Source organism: Urocampus carinirostris, chromosome 20, assembly GCF_059441175.1.
Source record: "Urocampus carinirostris isolate Australia breed hairy pipefish chromosome 20, RoL_Ucar_1.0, whole genome shotgun sequence".
Lineage (NCBI taxonomy): Eukaryota > Metazoa > Chordata > Actinopteri > Syngnathiformes > Syngnathidae > Urocampus > Urocampus carinirostris.
In genome coordinates, this window is record NC_142368.1 from 18,740,795 (window position 1) to 18,759,787 (window position 18,993).

The 18,993-nt window shown below is 40.0% G+C and overlaps 1 protein-coding gene across 1 annotated transcript; it reads left to right on the forward strand.

The window, feature by feature from the left end:
- The first annotated feature begins 5,339 nt into the window (after positions 1-5,339).
- On the forward strand, positions 5,340-18,788 carry rab10 (RAB10, member RAS oncogene family). The gene is made up of 6 exons (XM_088325610.1): positions 5,340-6,044; positions 12,869-12,929; positions 14,006-14,144; positions 14,238-14,327; positions 16,529-16,630; positions 17,957-18,788. The coding sequence occupies exons 1-6, from the start codon at positions 5,918-5,920 to the stop codon at positions 18,038-18,040; spliced, it is 603 nt and encodes a 200-aa protein (XP_088181736.1). The 5' UTR covers positions 5,340-5,917; the 3' UTR covers positions 18,041-18,788.
- The last annotated feature ends 205 nt before the right edge of the window (positions 18,789-18,993 follow it).

The window sequence follows — 18,993 nt, forward strand, 5'->3', positions numbered from 1 at the left end:
ACCTTCCTTTTCTCTCTCTCTCTATCTTGCTTTCCCCTTCTCTATTACTCCCCTTCTCTCTTTCTCTTCTTCTCTCTTTCTATTTCTCTTTGGATTTCTTTCTCTCTCTTTCTTTCTTTCCCCCTCTTTCACTATTTCTAATTGTTCTCTTTTGATTCTCAAATTATTTCTCTTTCTGCCTTTCTTTCTTTCTTTCTCTTTCTTTATTTGTCCCACCTTTTCTTTGTCTCTCCCTCTCTTTCTCTCTCTCTTTTTCTTTCTCCTCAATCTACTTGTCCGGCCCCCAAGAGAAGGTTAGTTCTATCATGTGGCCCCTGAGTTAATATCAGTTTGACACCCCTGGTGTTTAGCATGCATTTGTATATGTTTTTTTTTTTTAACTATCAAGTTAATTGATGAGCAGCACGGCGATGCAGTGGTTAACACGTGTGCGGCACAGTTCTGAGGTGATGAGATCAAACTTTCTTGTGTGGAGTTTGCATGTTCTCCCCCGTGCTTGCGTGGGTTTCCTCCCACATTCCAAAAACATGCATGTCAGGTTAATTGACCAGTCCCAATTGTCCCTAAGTGTGAATGAGCGGGTGAGTTGTCTGTACCTGTGTGCCCTGCGACTGGTGTGCCCTGCCCATCGCCCGAAAATAGCTTGGATGGGCTCCAGCACCCCCGCGACACTACTGAGGATAAGCGGTGCAGATAATAGATGGATGGATGGATGTCTTATACCATAGAATATTTAGTTTTGTGCACTATCTGTCCAAAACTTCCATATTTGATCAAATAGGAGGGAAATTCGAAATCCGATGTATCGATTAATCGAAAAAAATAATCAACCGATTCGTCCATGATGAAAAAAATAGTTAGTTGCAGCCCTGTTTTTAACATTATAGACCCGAGTGACCAATTGCCATCTGTGTTATCTTAAGTTGATCATGAAAAATATATTAAAAGCAGAGAAAAACAAGCAGCTCAGTTCATTTGACAGATTTATCTTCCTGAACTGTGCAAGACGCTCCCTAAGGGAAATATGAAGAATGCAGAAATGTATGCAACTGTTTTTTGTGTTCATACATGATTTATAAGGCCGGAGAAGAAGATCAACTGCAGGGTAAAGAGGAGTAAACAAAATGGTGGAGAGTGTTTTATTAAAATTGCTGTTTAAATTGAAGTATACGTAATTTGTTTAAAGCAGGGGTGTGCAAACTTTTAAGAAAGGGGGGCAAATTTGGTGAAAATGTCAGCCTGTCATTCTTTCAAATTCTGATGAATTCACCCACAGTGAAAGGTTTGCATTGCTTGGCGATCAGCGTCGCAACCTCTTATCTCGCCTGGGTAGCATTTTCCTTTGACTCTAAGGGGCTCGTGAAAAAAAAAACAGCTTCCAGTTGCTTCACCTTTTCACAGCGTTTGTTTCCAGTTAGCCTGTCCTAGTCAGCATGTTTCATCTGGCAGTGCCTCTTGATATTAAATTCATTGAAAACAGTCACTGTCTCTTGGCAAATAAGGCGGACGTAGTTCCTTCAGATCTTTGAAGAAAAAACACTCCGATATCACTTGTCCTTGAAGCGGCAGCCCTCACTGTCAACTTTCCTTTTTTTATGTACAGTAGCCATGTCGGAAATGGGGTGGGATAAAATTCTCACAGAAAGCCAAGGGCAAGTTAGCTAAGGGGCTACTGCCATCATCTGGTGAAATTGTGATTTTTTTTTTGTACAAATGTATCTTTTATCAGCGAGCTGCATATCAATATTATGAGGGAGGCCGTGGGCCTGTAAAAATGTAAACACGGGCTGTAACTAGCCACCGCGCATGCCTGGTTTAGAGGGACTGTGTGCATTATTTGCCCACTAGATGTGCAACTAAAAAGAGTGCTAAAAAGCACAAGGAACATCTCAAACTATAGGGACTTCAAGTGACCCAAACATACCGTTTTACTTTTTATCTTTTCCAAACCTTTTTGAGGTTTATAGGTACCCGTAGCAGCAGAATTATGGAAAATCATGTTCGCTCTTTCTAGGTGAGCCACGCGTTATGTAAAAGCAATGCAAATCTCTCGACTTTTGTGCATTATTTTAAAAATACATGTGTATAAGATAGTTTGTGTATTTCTGCTCGTTTTTTAAAACAATGTTGGTTTTCTTGAGGAATTAAGTAATGTCAAGTCAAGTCCTGTTTATTTGTGACGCCCTTAATCACCAGGAGTCTCAAAGGACTGTACAGACCACAGGCTATTATTACACCACCCCCTGATCTAAAACCTACATGAGGGCAAGGAAAAACTCGAAAACCTCAGTCAAGTCAAGTCATGTTTATTTGTGACGCCCTTAATCACAAGGAGTCTCAAAGGGCTGCACAGACCACTGACTATTACAGACTACAGGCTATTATTACACCACCCCCTGATCTAAAACCAACATAAGGGCAAGGAAAAACTGGAAACCTTCATTCATCAAGATTTATGACTTTTAGATATTGAGTAAATTGCGAATACATTTCATTTTTAGACAAATTTCTCCCCATATTGGTGTTGGGAACATATGACAGTCATAGGTAGCTTCCATTTCAGTTCTTCCCATTACTATTTGCCACTTGGAAACACTCCCTTCATTTTTTTGCAGGGCCCATAATCGATACAAAATCTTACATCAAACCTCTGCCCTGCAAGACGTGGGATCTGACTCAGTCCTGTTTCCTGTTGGTATCCCCTGTCCGGTATTGTTCCCGTTTATTTTTGTCCTGTTAAATATCGGTTTCCAATTTCGTTCCGTCTATTTTTGTCCTGTTTATCATTCTCTCCAGTTTTCGTTCCCGTCTCGTTTGTTCTGTTTATTTTGATATCCTGTTTCATTATCAATCTTGTCTGTCCCGTCCTGTCCGGTATCGACCCCATCGGTCCAATATCTGCTCGGGCTATTGGAATCGATCTCGTCGGTCTCCAGCTTCCTGTCTTTCCACGCCAGACCGCTGCCTAACGCGCATGAGCTAAAAAAATATATTGTATTAGGATAGAACTAATGTATTAAATCACTTACATCTGCTTTTTTATTTCGTATTTTTTTTGTTTGTTTTTTTTACAGTTGACATTCTTATTTCGCCCTATAAAATTCCCTACACAATCAAACCGACTTCAGTTTTTTTATCCATAGCAGTGTAACATTGGCTTCCCGGACGATTATTGAGCTTGTCTGTACTTGGCGATAGATGACATACTCTGCATTCTTGGAGGAGTGCCTGAAGTAGAAGAGGGAAGGAAACCTGGACACATGCTGACTTGTAGGGCTGCAACAATTAGTCTACGTTGTTGACAAAAAAACTGATCATGTAAATAGACGAAAATGAATTCCATTGTTGACTATGTCGCCAGACACGTTTTTCCAACAGGGTGAGGAATCTTTCGTTAATATATTCTTTCTTTAGAGTCGCTTCTGCACAATAGCTTCTCGGTCTTGAGCGCTAACAAACAGAAACAACTACCACGTGTACCAAAAAATTTGGGAGCATTTCATTCTGGATACTTTACATAAGAGACGACTTACAAAGATAGCAAAACAGACCTTGCGTAGCAAGGCAGTATATCGACAATGCATGAACACTTAAAGAGAGCAGTCAGACGATTGAACTGAACTGAGTCTGACTCGCCTCGGTGAGATTCAAGTAACATTCCAGCCAGTATGGCTTTGATGACACGCATTGTCGATTTTATACGTGTATATTTTGCTATAAAAGAGAGCTTGAGAGTTAAACGTATTTGAAATTTCTATCTACCATTCGGCTTATAATCGGGTGCGGCTTATATATGTACAAAATGTGGTTTGCTTTGAAAATGGGTGCATCTTATAATCAGGTGTGTTCTATCGTCCGAATTTTACGGTACTTTTGTTACAGACTTTGTCGCTGACCCCTAAATGTACGTCACAGACTGCACATTGTATTGGTTTTACTGACTGTTCTATTTTTTTCCAGCACAATGAAGCACAGCAACGCATATCAGCTATAAAAAAATGGTGTATGAGGATACTCCATTTACAATGTAGTGGTACAGATCGTGTAGACAAGTCAGGACAATTCGGTTTAATGTCAGGAGGAAGATAGGTCGGTCTTCAATTTCTCTTAATAGTGCTTTTTGCGCTTTCCAACATGGTGAGCCACCTTCCAATGGTGTTATATAATGTTGGGAATTAAATATCAAAATGTACCGTTTACCAAATTGTTCGAATTAGTTATCTGACTCCATTAACCAAACACAACTTACATTCACCAAACAATTTATGCACGCTCGTTTCTTGATGGAAAAGATGAACAAGAAAGCCGACATTTTCACATGGGGGCAGATTTAATTTCATTAAAATTTTAACTAAGTGTACTTCATCGAAAACGGCCGAATTGGTGACGTTGGAGTCTCTGGAAAGCCCTCTTCTGAAGTCCTTTAGCTCTCTCTGCTTGGCCCACGTCTCCCCGTAAGATGGGGTGCCGGCTCCTCCCTCGGGCGTGCCAATGAAGCCCCCTGGGCTTCACCATCTCGGAGAAGAGCGTCGCGATGTCTGGAATAACCAAAACAACACCGAGCGTTTCTATGTCATCAGGGCCTCTCTGTGTCTGGATGTGCTGATTACCTTATCAGCCTTACGTCCCGTTCTCGCCGTTCCTGTAAACAACATTTCTACTAGGGTGCCCTGATATCGCACCACAGCCCAGCCAGTGAACATCTTTTGCATTAAATGTAATATGTATTCGATCGTATAAAATCCTTTATAGTCAAATGTATAAAATCCTTAAATAGTATGACATTTGTTTTTGTCTACTGTTAACTGGTCTCACCCACTACGTTTTACTGCCGCCCGCCATGGTCTCGTCGTGTGTGTGTGTGTGCGCGTAAGGGGTCAATTAGTTGCTGCCCTACTGACTTGTAACTTTGGTTTTTGTTGTAAATAGAAAAAGATCTTTGCAGTACGAGTGCGTGCAAAGTCGAAGCCGAAGAATGATCTTTTACATTTTGAAGGCAGAGGTACTTTATTATGACATTCCGACTGACTCACAGCTGAGTGTGTCACGGCATCAGATTCCAACTTGCCATTGAAACGCAATCACAACTTCACCCGCGGGGCGCTGCGGAAACTGGCGGCCATTTTGGGTCGACACAAGTGTCCGGTCATTGAAACAAAAGATAGGCTTGAGCCAAAATGTCAAAGCAGCCGTCCCAGTATCGTTTGCCCTTTCTGTCACTTTAAACCACACCCCTTCTTTGTGTCTGAGAAAATTACCAATCACATTCGGTTATCTATTTGAATGACACTCGTTTCAGCTAATAGAAATCTTATTTCTCAAACTAGGCGGGATCAAATTTGCGTCTGTCGGTAGGGTGTCGCCGTCCTGCTGCTCCAATTCCAAAGACGACGAGAGTCGTCTTTAAGTTTTCAATCTCTCCGGGAATAAAAACTAGCTTACTTTTTGAAGGGCCAGGTCATTCAGCACATTTTCACTCTGAATTTCTATTAGAAGATTTCTCCGTGGAACTCTTGGCCGGGCTTTGGAATGCCGGGGTGTGCCGAGAATTTGAATTAGCTCGCTGTTAGTACGAAGAAGGAGCTAGTCGGGGTAGCGAGAGGAGCCATTTTGTCCCGACCGTGAGAGAAAAGAAAGTGGAAAAAAGGGAGAACCTTACCTCCGCTAGTTCACTTCCTCGCGCGTTTAATGTCGAGTCCGCCTTTGGGGATTTGACTTCTCTGACGCGTTTTCATTTTCGGTGGCGTTATTTAGCACAGCGACTCGCCGACGAAACCCGGGTAGTAAACTGTCAATATTTGGGCCAGTTGGTCGAGTTGGCGTTAGGAGGGCTGGCTTCAGACTCAAAGCTGCCAGGAGATTTTTTTTTATTTTTTCATTTTTGTGCGTGTCAGAGGGTTTAAACCCCGATTTTTCAATGGCTAAGAAGACGTACGACTTGCTATTCAAGCTGCTTCTCATCGGAGATTCGGGCGTGGGGAAGACTTGTGTGTTGTTCCGCTTCTCTGACGACGCTTTCAACACAACCTTCATTTCCACTATAGGTAAGCAACGGGAGCAAATTTCGGGATTTTGTTGCTGTTTTATGCTAGCAGGGAGGCTTGCACCCTTTAGCTAGCGAAGTGCTAGCTTGCCGAGGCCTGCTCTGGTTCGCAGGGACACAAGTTGTGCAATTTTTGTCAGCTACCGTATTTTTCAGACTATTAGGCGCACCTAAAAAACTCAGATTTGGCCACAAATGTGAAGGTGCGCCTTATAAGCCAGTGCGCCTTATATATCATAAAATTCTCAGAGGTAAAATTGGAAATGCATACAATATTGATTCATAAACGTATATAGCGCTTTTCAAGTGATTGAAGACCTCCCAAAGCACTTTACAATGTGCTTCACACTTACCTATTCTCACACACTCACATGATACCATGCAATGCAACTACCCGCTTATCGGGGGCATTGGAGTTCAGTATTTCATATAGCACGGAGGGGCCAGGAATCAAACTAGCGTCTTCTTGGTCCCAAGACAAATCCTCTACCTCCTGAGCTACTGCCTCCATGTGTGTTCACCAATATCGCAAAACATTGTATGCAACAGGAATCGAACACCTAACCAATAGACCACCAGTGATACAGACAACATATTAAAACGCATTTCATCTTATCTTATTAAAGATTATATTTACTCTCTATGTCAAAATGCCGATCATAAACCTGTGCCCCTTTTATAATGCAGAAAAAAAACAAATATACTTAAGTAAATCCTCCTTGAGGTGAATATGACATTGACACTAACTCCATTAAACTGGTTTAGATAAATCCTGACTAATGAGCGAAGTATTGGTTAAAAGCAGTGTTGGGCGCGTTACTGAAAAAAGCACGATTAGTTACAATTGCCAGTGGCTTATTTAAAAGTAATTCAGTTCACCCCCTGACACCAAAAGGTAGGGCGGTAATCTTAAAGTATCTAGTTCCAAATTACCGTATATACTTTCATGGAAACCCCCTAAAACTGCTTTAATAAAATAAATAGAAGAAAATGTGTATACAAACCTGTAGAAGAAGTAAACCTTTCATATTTCTTGGCTTGTGCAATCCTGACCGCTTCCAGAGACACTCCATACCCATTTTGACCCTGGGCTTTAAACCAATCCAAGATCTCCTCAATTTCTGGTACTGTCCAAGACATTTTCTTTTTTCCCCTCTAGGTATATGGTGTATTGCAAACATAATTTTAGAAATAAAAAGGCCAAAATTCTGCTCACTTTCACCATATATTCTCTGCTCATTTGGCCTATTGATTTTCCGTTGGTTTGTCGTTCCTGTATAAGCCACACACACCCCTTCCCACGTGCTGCCTACCATTCGCTACAGGTGACACCAGACCAAATATGCCCGTATAAGCCGACTCCTTGATTTCAGTATTTAAATTTGTAGTTGCAAATTCAAACTAGTTGCGAGTATATACAGTAGGAAGAATATCCTCACCAGGAGAAATTCAACGCCTTTTGTAATCTGTGCCTGAGACTGCTTCACCATAACTATATTCAGTTGTAATTTGTAAGTAAATATAAGAATGCTTACATTTCAGGAAATAGTGCTGGCTGATCATGGGTTGTATGTATCATGAGTGGTGCAGTTGTACTAATCTATTAGAGGACACTTTAATTTACAGTTCGCATAAATAATTTGCCAAAATAATGCTGTAAAACGCCATGGAGTAACAAAAGCCTTCGTTTGTAACACGTTCGTCCTAAAACTGGTTAAAAGGGAAAGTCCAACAACCCACTCCCTCGAAACAATTTGTCAATAAAATGTGTACAGGTAACTGTCCCTAGCTATTTTAAATATGTTGATATGAATAAAGCAACACTAAGCAGCAAATTCCAACTAACAACTATTGGTTGACAAGTTGCCGACTTTTGTAACAATTGGTCGAATAATAAGATAATTGTTAGATTTTCTTTTATTTAGCGTGAAGTTGTTTTAATTATGGGGCAACTTGTTACTGTTTACCTGACTGCCCATTTTGCACATCTGGTTAGCTGCTCCTCTTGCACTATTTGCACTACTGTAAAATACTATACATAGCCGTAATTATTTAGTGTATTATTAGTACTCAATACTCCAACTCAATACAACATTTTATTTATATCTGTACATTCAAGGAAACTGTGCGGGTCAGATTTATCGACATTTCGTTCTGTATACACGTATACTAGAATGACAATAAAGTAGATCTGAATCTGAATCTAATAAGATTGATAAACACTGAAAATTGTTACAACGAAAAATACATCTTTTATTCAACATACTGCGGATTTTTACTTAAATAAAAATACTAAAACCTAAAACCAATAAGGCACTGTGATTGATCACTAGAGACAAATTCATAAATATACCGTAGTCCATTTTTTAAGGACAGGGAAATAAATAATGAATTAAAATCAAGTAAACCTTTTTTATTCCTGTGAACCCAAAACAGGTTCATTAGCAGCAGTATAACCTTAGCTGAAACACATGATGTGCATTTTGTGAAGTACATTAAGCGTTCAACTGGAAGGTCTGGACAAAAGTACTAAACGATTCTCGACAGTTTGAAATCAAACGGTTTTAACAACTGACGTTTGTTCTTCCAACTGCATGCATTTAATTTCAATATAAGGGTATAAAATGGACAATGCGCGTAATCAGAAACGAAATGGCGTTCTTGTTACTTGAATTTTAGAGGCGAGTCAGACTCTCTTTCAACTATTCAACTGTTGCGTGCATCACCGAGGTACTGCCATTAATACTCATGTTCCGCTTTGCAATCTCGGCAAGTCGTCTTTTAATTTGTTGTATCCAAGCTAAAATGCTAGCAAATTTTAGAAGTTTGCACAAGGTTTACTACGGATTAAAAATGGTGAATTACAACGGGAGTAGGTTTTCCACATTTTGTCTTCAACAAACTCTGCTGCTATTAATTACACTATTTTAAAATATAAGCTAATGGAGATGACAAAGTATCCTGATTTTAAAAAACAAATAAGCCAGAAAAGATGGAGTAGGAAATGAATCTAACACATTTTATCATCTACATAGTACCATATTTCCAGACTATAAGTCCCTCTGGAGTACAAGTTACACCAGCCAAAAATGCATAATTAAGAGGGAAAAAACATATTAAATTTGCACTAAGAGTATATGTCTCTTTTTTGGGGGGAAACTTGTTTGATAAACTCTAACATCATAAACATACATGTTATCTTAATAGGCAATTTAAAATAAAAGAGAAAAACGGGCTGAATACGTTCGTATGGTATACAAACATGATTGACATGCCTGTTAGTTTTGGTAACGGCATTTGGGCTCCAACAGCTAATCGATGAAATCTATTTAAGTCGATTAAAATCGATTTATTACAAGCGTTTGCAACTCATTGATTCGTTGTATCACAAAATTTAGGAGTCACTATATACATTCAATCGATGCAGATAAAAGTGCACACGGTTTTAGACATTTTGAAAGAGTTGTAAATGATTCACTTCTCTTTCCAGACATCTATCCATAATTGTGCACACTTGTGCGTAAAAATGGATCCTGAGTTGCATTTATTTTTGGTTCTGATTTGATCACACATCGAAAAATTGTTTACATTTATGTTGGGAATTTCATTGACTAACTATTCGGTTACCACTGGTTAAACATATTTGACGCTATAAAAGGCAATCACGTTTACACCTTTATAAGCTAATAAGGCCAGTGGACCGTGAAAAAAAAGCCTGCTATTGGCCGAGAGTGGTGCCAGCCTCTGTCCTTTTGATTAATAGTCGTTTTGGGAAGTTCATTTGTAAACGTGAGTTATGTAGCGAGACGAAAGGATTACAACAAGGAACGTTCTATGATGCAGAAATGCTTTTAGACTTTTTTTTTTATCTGTGCATTTTCGTGTGTTTTGGAGTAAACAAATTATATAATTTGTGTTATTACCTTGCTGGTATCACTAATGGAACTTCTCAGATTTCATTAAATACAGATGTCAGCAATGTCAACAAATGCACTAATACTCACTTTGACCTGTATTGCATGGATTACCTTGTCATGGGTCACTTTTAAGAGAATGAGACGTAGAGGAAGCGTGGAGCATTCCTTAAGTTTCTCTCCTCACGTTGGTTTTTGTCTTTCATTATAATGATGATTATAATAATAATCACATTTATGTAATGAATGTAGTGTTATCTCTGGAAAAAAAGCTGCATTCCTTCTAGGATGACGCACACTCCTTAGCCCTCCACTGTCAAGAGGTCGTTTTCAACACAGATGCGTACATGACCTTAGCACGACAACACTGAAAACGGGGCTGCATAGTATAATACTTTAGAGTCATGTAGGAAAATTTCTAGAAATGTCAATGTGTCTTTATGCAATGTTCCTTCAATTTAATGGCAATATGTTCAACAAGTTGTCAGGCTGGCTTTCTTTAAAAAAATAAGCAATTCCTTAGCAAAGGTCTTGAGTTAAAGCAAGACTGTTTGAATCAATGTTGAAATGCTTGCTATTTGGCCCTACCAATTCACCTACAGTTGTGTAGAATAGTTTTTATATTCAAACTTAGAAAACAGTTTTAATGGGTGTCGCCTACTTCACCATGCAAAGTCTGACAGTTTTGGGAAGATGTTGCTTTTTGGCGGGTATTTGAAGCATTATATCGCTGTTTATGCATAGACAGAATGAGAACATGGCCGCTTGCTCGCTTCTTGGGAAATCCTGCATCTTATGAATCAACAAGCTGTATTGCAATTGCATTTTGGTGGCTTACCCTATGCATGATGGCTGACTCACTTGAACGACTAAAGGGCTCGTGTTGCCACTCCGTCGAATGGAATGTGATCAAGTATTAACGCTAAGGCGGTCGTTTACTCCGCAACCGTGAATACACTTAAAAATCTATGATGCATAGACTGAAAAATGGTCTCAATACTTCTCAAAATACTCTTCGGAAACCCTCGTGTTCTATTAGTTAATCATCCTTACTTCCAGGCCCCTGGATGGCTGTGACTCTGATTTAATTGCAATGCATTATTTTGCCTCTCACGCGATTTTTTTTTTCCCAAGTAAAAATGTCACCTTCTGGTATCCCTGAACGGATATTCAGCCTTTTTTTTAAGCATAACTATTCTCTTCCGTCCTCTCAGGGGTGCATAATACTCAATGAGTCACTCTTTGGCAGCGGTTTCCTTCATTACACTGTGGCCCCGCCCCTCAAAAAGCGCAGATGTTTCTTGAACTTGTAAACTGAGTACAAACTTTTTTGCTTTAGTCAAAATGACAGCTCCGGAAAACAACACTTGCTGGACTTGAATCACAAAGCCTCATGCAAATGTGAATTTCTTCAATGAATATCCTACACATCTGGCAAAGTATAGATTTTTCAGTCCTATGCACCTGTTTAGCGTGGTGGTGGCCCTTGGAAAGAAACTGTCTCTAGGAGTATTAGTCTTTGTTTTAAGCGACCTTTAGCGTCTACTTGAGGGAACCATACAGAGTCAGCAACACAGCCAGAAAATCATGGCTGCTCTCTGTCTAGTCTGAAGGACATTGTCGGCTTGCACTACCGCAGCAGAGCCAACAACACTATAAAGCAATGGTTCCCAAACTGTTGCAGGCTGGCGCTCCCTTGGCTCCCTAGTGAATTCCTCAGAAGCGAGCGACAACGCGGGCGTTTTTCATCTGTTCCACGTCCGCTTCGTCAAAGCCAAAATAGGTCCAAACAAGTAATGTACCGTCCTTCGGTGTAAGCTTCGCTTCCTTCTCGTTTGTTGACTCTGGGACTACGTTTACGGAGTCCGCCATGACACTCAATGAGCTCACACGGTGGGTGTGGCATAGTGTGGCGCTTGCAAACTTTGAATTACGTTTATTAGCTTGCGCTATATTAAAACTTGTCTCTGATTGGTCTGCGCTTTTAGAACTCGAACAGTAACAATTGTGGTTGGCCAAAACTCCCATCACTCACTACAAAACCTTGAAAAAAAACACAGTGCTTTGCTTTTTCACAAACACACTACGTCATATCGCAATGTTGATACGGTTTCGGTTAATTGTGCAGCCCTAACGTGTTGTGTACAAATCGTCAAACAAACATTAACTTCTGACTTTGACTTCGTACTGCCGCCCCCCTACCGCCCCTTCTTCCTCACTGCCCCCCAGATCTTTCCACTGCCCCCTTAGGGAACCACTTCTATAAAGGATCCTCTCCACCCCGGTGTTGAAAATTAAAGATTACAGACTGGGTCAAAGAAAATATATTTTCTGGCTTCTTAATCGGTTTATTTAGGTTTACTAGACTACAGTATATGCATAATTTCAAAATGTCTCAACATTTGATCAGTTCGGCCTTAAGCTTGTGGGATAATTATTCATTTGACCCTTCAATAAGTGCCCTCTACTTACTGGTTCCACGGCCAGTGTTTCCGAAAAGTGGGTCGTGGACCCCTTTTCAGCTGGTCTCACCAAATCTACATTCTGCAAACTGATCCAATGTGCCTCGACTTGTGGCTAGTGGATGGTGAAGTAAAGATTACTTCTTAAAAGTCATAATTTTCCCACATCTTGCTGGGCAGTCTGCAACACTATTTTCCTTACCAGTTTCTTGAAAGTCGTAACGTTTTAACTGATTAATGTCAGGAATATTGTGACAATTTTTAAAAAAAAATAAAAAACAAATCCGTTATCACCTATATTTCTGTTTTGTCTGTACAGCCATTTGAGACTTTTTGTGATTAAGGGCTATACAAATAAACATGACTTGGCATCTCCAGTCTGTAAATACAGTCTGTGTATATGCACCGTGCAGTATTTCGCTGACATGATGATTGTGTTTCTTTTGTAGGAATCGACTTTAAGATCAAAACTGTGGAACTACAAGGAAAGAAGATCAAGCTACAGATCTGGTGAGTGACTCAAAATGGTGTTGGATTGAGCAAGCTGCGTTCATTGTTTTAGCTGTCTATTTTGATCTTGGTGATCAAATGTAAGAGTGTCCAAACTCATCCGCTCAAGTGACATAGACTTGATATAAATGCTTTTTGGCTTCCCTCGAGGCAGGCAGTTTATTTGTATATCAGTGAGACCTGTTTCTGATATTACATTTCGTGCACGGTTTACCCCTGGGTCCTAAAACCTTTCCGGCCTTATTTACGTAGCCTATTTGGAAGGTACAAGTATATGTTAAGAGTTTGGATTTAGATGGAAACTGTGGTTAGACAAGCACAAAAAAATTGGAAAATGTTTTCAAAAAATATGTAAAAAGATTATAATTATTTCTCCTGGGAGGTGTGAGAATTCTCCCACCGTTTTCCGCTGCGTGTCGTAAGAGGCGACTAAAGTGGAGGGAGCGAGGGGACTGGGGATCCTCTCCTCTCTATCTCTACTCCCTAAGAGACAGCAAGGGAAAGAAAAAGGTCTCGCAAACCCTAGTTATAGGGTTGATGTGTATTTCACCTGTAAACCAAGTAAAATATTTTTTTGCAGCGCAATATATAAAATAATTAAAATAATAATTCACATTTGTAGCATTTGTAGTTGCATAAAAAGCAACACCGATTTTAATGATTCACATTAGTCTATATCATATTTGATAAGAATATTCTGTTTTCAATATTGGAAAGCTGCAACAGAGATTGCGTAGGATGCCGGTTCGTTGTTTTGACTATTATTGTGCACTGTTGTTCGTTATTTTGACTATTATTCCTATTCCTGGCTTAAAGGAGATACTATAGAAAAGGTTGGAATTTCTAATTGGAGGTCCGGGCACTCTTTCCTGTTCTCCTTGCAAGTTTAAAATCGATTGATTTCTTCACTCCTTATTTTGAGTGGACTCAACTTTAAACCTATCGATTATTCGGTGTTTTTAAACTCTGGTCGAAATTTGAAAACATAAAAATCGTTAACATCAAGGAAGTCCCTTTCCTTTATTAAAAGCTTGACAGAGCTGAATCTGATGTCAATTTGTGTACACGCTTTTAAGGGACACGGCAGGTCAGGAACGATTCCACACGATCACCACCTCTTACTACAGAGGCGCCATGGGCATCATGCTGGTCTACGACATCACCAATGCCAAAAGCTTTGAAAACATCAGCAAATGGCTGCGCAACATCGACGAGGTGACACCTAAACACAAAAGGCAGCCTGATGGGCGCTCGTTTCTAATGTTCATTTTCAGAATCTAAAAGAGAAAACGTGTTCTCAATCTGCAGCATGCCAATGAGGATGTCGAGAGGATGCTACTGGGCAACAAGTGTGACATGGAGGACAAGAGGGTTGTACCGAAAGCAAAGGGAGATCAGGTATATTCGATCATATTATACAAAGACAATGGAATAAGCCGGGATATATTTATGTTCTTGGCTGAATTTAGCCTCAAATCGGTTGCATGAAAGCAGGGTAAATTTAACCTGGCTCAGTTACTATGGTGATTTAGTCTCTACAGCTAGCCTGATCCCCATGATTAAATAAATAAATTAAAAATTGTTTTGTCATTGTTCACGATAAGATTAGACGTGGCACTCAGGAATTGCACAAAATAAAAGAATGTAAAGAGAAAAGCCGAATAAAAAGACTGTTATTATAAATGGGCAGAAGATTTGCCACTTTGGCCGGGAATCGAACCCAGGCCTGGCGGGCACACCCTATACCACTGAAATAGCTAAAAAGTAAAAAAAGAACACACTTTCATTGAGCGTGTGTGCAATTATCTGCCAGGCTTTCTTCCTTTCCTCGTGTAACTTTTTTATCTCATAATTTCTTTCTCATCTTCAAATTCCATAAGGAGCTGTTGATCAGCATTAGAGGTGAGAACAGGTGTAAAGAATTCAGCCCGACCCTTAGTCGCGGGTATATAAACCCGAACCTGACAAATTAACTTGTTCTGATAAATAAACCTGAAGCTTTCATTTGCCGCCAAAGTAAACACGAAGCTTTGGGGCAGAGTCCCTCAAATCAAGTGTGCGCTGCGAGTGCAGCGCCTAAATGAACGATTCTGCGCATCTCGGCGACGTGCAGCAAAAGAAAGTCAAACCAAACAAAATGGCACCGAAAGGAAAATCAAATTCTGCAGATTACAAGCTGCAAATAGTGAAAGATTTGTCCCAAAAGCAGAACGTTTGTAAATCTTGTAAGCTATTTGCAAGAAGCAGAAATGACGTCTGACGTGCAGGAGGTGGAAGGAGGAAGCCGTGAGTCTTTTACCCCAACACCAGGGATGAAAATGTATTAGGATTTCATGATTTTGAGTTAAAACTTTCTTTATCTAACAAATTAATTGAGTAATAGAATAAGTGCATGCTGTGTAGCTCCTCCACAGGCAGGGAAAACAAAAACCTCAAGCGAAAAGCCCGACCGGCCCGACTTAAAGATTGACATAAGTTTATTCTGCTCTTAATGTTACACCGTAGTGCAACAACTAATCGATAAAGTCAATTATTAAGTCGCTGATTAAAATCTTTGGCAACCAATTGGATCGATTTGTTGTATCACGTGATTTATGAGCCACCAAGTACGTTAAGTCAATGCAAATGAGTGCACACGATTCCGGCAGTTGTGGTACCGTTTCGGTCTTGCAGAGGGCGCTAAAACCGCATTCATCAAAAAAGTTATCTTACATTTTGCATCATTACAAACACAATTGGCATTTAAGTTTTAACTTTGTAATGTTTGACTGTTTCATCCACAATTTTTAAGGGAAATACAAAGAAGAAAAAACAGAATAAGGTCAATAAACTAAAAAGAAAAAATAATAATAGCATGTTTAACTATACACAAGGGGCAGATTCTTTAGCATTTTCATATTAGGAATGTTTATCATATTCAAAGACTTAAACATATATATTGGATATATTTTTTTTGTGGAAAAAAAATGAAATGCATAAGATGAAATGTATTTTGTATGATAAGTCTAAATAATCTTAATATGATCTTTTGATAAGGTGGTACGAAAAGGGGTGTCTTACATATTTGCAGGTGTATTGCATTTACCATTTGATTTTCATTACATTTCCATGTATTTTTGTTAATTGACACACTTGTATTTTTTTATTGTTTCCTATTACAGAATATCCCGTCCAAAATTTCAATACTTGAATAAAGAGGAAATTAAAAAAGCATTTGAGAAATTCCATCAATCGATTCATCGAGAAAATAATCGACCGATTCACCGATGATGAAATGAATCGCTAATCCGCAGTAATAGGCAAAATAACTATCGGCCAATCTCGTTGCTTTTATTAGAATCCCACACGATTTGGGGCGGACCCATCCGCTTTTTAGGAGATTTGATGAAAAGAAAGGCCTCAGGCGAGGGATTTTAAAACGGAATCTCTTATCTGAAGGGTTCCATATATCTCCAATGGTCTAAAGATTTGTTGTTGCCAATAACGGCGAGATATTTTTATAATGGTGACTCGATATCAACGTCGCCATTTTATTTTTGGACATGCACCTCTTTGAAGGTCAGTGGTCCCTCTCACCGCTCTCCCATTCCTCCCCGCAGATCGCGAGGGAGCACAACATCAGGTTCTTTGAGACCAGCGCCAAGGCCAACATCAACATCGAAAAGGCCTTCCTCACGTTAGCGGAAGACATCCTCAGAAAGGTAGGTTAGCAGGGCAGGGCTGCAACAACTCATCGACAAAAATCGACGACGGAATTCATTGTCTACAATTGTCCCCGGGCACGTTTTTCCCAACGGAGTGAGGCATCTTACATGATTGTGGTATCTGCTGAGTCTCCCTCATGTGGTAAAATACAGAAATGATCGACATCAAGTCCAAAACTTCTAATGTTTGGGAGTATTTTAGGCTGGATACGCCAAATAAAAAGACTACTTAGTATCATGGCAGGACCCCAGTGATCCACCAACATTTCAAGAGAAATAATGTTGGATAGTTAGTTATCAGTGTTTCCAATAGTCGGCGACCAGTTGACGAAGAACTGGGTTCCCACGGGGGCTTAAATGCTTGAATTTAAATGTTGTTTTCAAGGTCAAATGCTTGAATTTTGAGCAAAGTGTTTGAAAATGCTTGAAAATGTTGCCGTGTTCCTGGCCTTCTGACTCCAGGTATTGATTTAAGAGAAATAAAGTGCGTGAAAATGACGCCGACACGTCTGGTCTGGTGGCTTGTCATTTGAAACGTCATCACCCCATACTTGTTGCACCCAGAGGACAACTCTATTTAAAAAAAACGGACTCTTTTGACTCAGCTCACTGAGAAGAGCCAACTCATAATAATGTAAAATTTTATGCACCAAACTATTTAGTAGTTATGAATTTTATTTTGTGCAGAGGATCCTTGCAAAACAAATAAAATATAAATTACAATATTCACAGGTCTGCTAAAATACAAAAAATTTTTGCTTTTTACACACTGGACAGATTTAGAGTTGAACAACGACAACACAAAATCCCTACAAAAGGCAAAAACGACAAAATATTACTTCTTTAATGCTTTAAATAAATGATAAAATGCAAAAAACTAAAACCTATTTCTATTTTAACCAATTTTGACACCATTTTGGGGAGAAAAAAAAACACAAAATATAAATTGCCCCGGGGCGTGAATGGGTAATTGCCCCTAGGTGTGAATGAGTGAGCTGAGCCAAAAAAGACTTTTCTAACTCGAGTATTTTATTCTTCTTCCGTATTGAACTCAATTATTACCCTGAGCTTATTGAGCCCTTTCCGTGTTGGTAAACAAATGTGACGTAGCCAAGCTGTGCAAGCATTGTTGATGCAGAATGGCAGAATTCATGTCACTTTATAGCAGCCCATAGACACAAAAAGATAGGAACATCCCAATGTATGTGCTAGCAGCAAAAGAGCGACTTGATTTTAGTCTTCCAAAACAAATGAAAATTTGCTTGAATTTGGCCACTCACCGACATGCTCCGCATCCCTAAATCCTCCCGATGTGTTTTCCAGACGCCCCAAAAGGAGCCGAACAGCGAAAACGTGGACATATCCAGCGGGAGCGGTGTGACGGGCTGGAAGAGCAAGTGCTGTTGAGCAAGTCGCAGCAGCAAGACACACGACTCAACCAGTACACCGACGCGCACGCACAACACCCTCCCTTTCTCTCGTCTCTAACGCTCTTCCCCTTTTAACTCCCGTCGTGAGGTTTTCTGGCACACTGACACTCTTGATCGGAACCACTTCATTTAGCATCTGTTTCTAACCCCCACCCGTCCTCCACCCTCGTTAGCCTCCTTCATATTTCTCGTCGATTTATTTTTAATATTCGGAAAAACAATAACGCGGGTTTGCGTTTGTAATATCCCCCCCGTTTTTCGTACGCTCGCCGTCTTCAAGTCTTTGCGGCGGGCTCCTTTTGTAACGCGGGGTTTTTTTTGTCCTGTGCCTTAAATGGAAGACAGGGGCGGGGCGGTGTCGTGGGCGGAGCTAGATCCAACCAATGGAATCACACTTTACTAAACCGTCGGGTTCGAGCGCCTCGACGTAAAAGTGTGTGAACTTCGGCATCGCGCGTCCTCTTGATCAATGTCTCGTTTTTAACTCCGATTTGAGTTTTTTTTTTTGTTGTTATTTTTCTCCCCTGCTCCTCCTCCGATCCCCTATTTGGATTAGTTTTTTTGTTTTTGTTTTCCTGCATGCAGACCTTTTTTGGGGGGTTTGGAAGCATCTCTGTGTCATAATGTAAGGGATGCCACCGGGTAACTTTTGGTGGGAGGCTCACATGTTCTTATGAAATTCAAACCGTTTTGCAAAACCATTAAAATAAGCTTGTGTAAGTTAAGTTTGTTGTCTTTATTGGTGGGATACATTGTTTTTCTCTTTTTTTTGCACTGATATTTTGAAATTTGACGGGAATCTGCTTTTGATTTAAAATTGGGTTATTGAGGTTCAGATACAGCCAAGTCTCTCTCTCCTTGGACGCTACCCACACCGCGTCTACTGATTGGATAAGCCACCGGGGGCGGAGCCACCGAAGCAGGAATAAT

Excerpts from the sequence above, each read along its gene's own strand:
- rab10 (XM_088325610.1), top strand. The coding sequence starts at position 5,918 with ATGGCTAAGAAGACGTACGACTTGCTATTCAAGCTGCTTCTCATCGGA. Across the intron at positions 6,045-12,868 it reads AACCTTCATTTCCACTATAG|GAATCGACTTTAAGATCAAA; the intron begins GTAAGCAACGGG and ends TTTCTTTTGTAG. Across the intron at positions 14,328-16,528 it reads CGAAAGCAAAGGGAGATCAG|ATCGCGAGGGAGCACAACAT; the intron begins GTATATTCGATC and ends TCCTCCCCGCAG.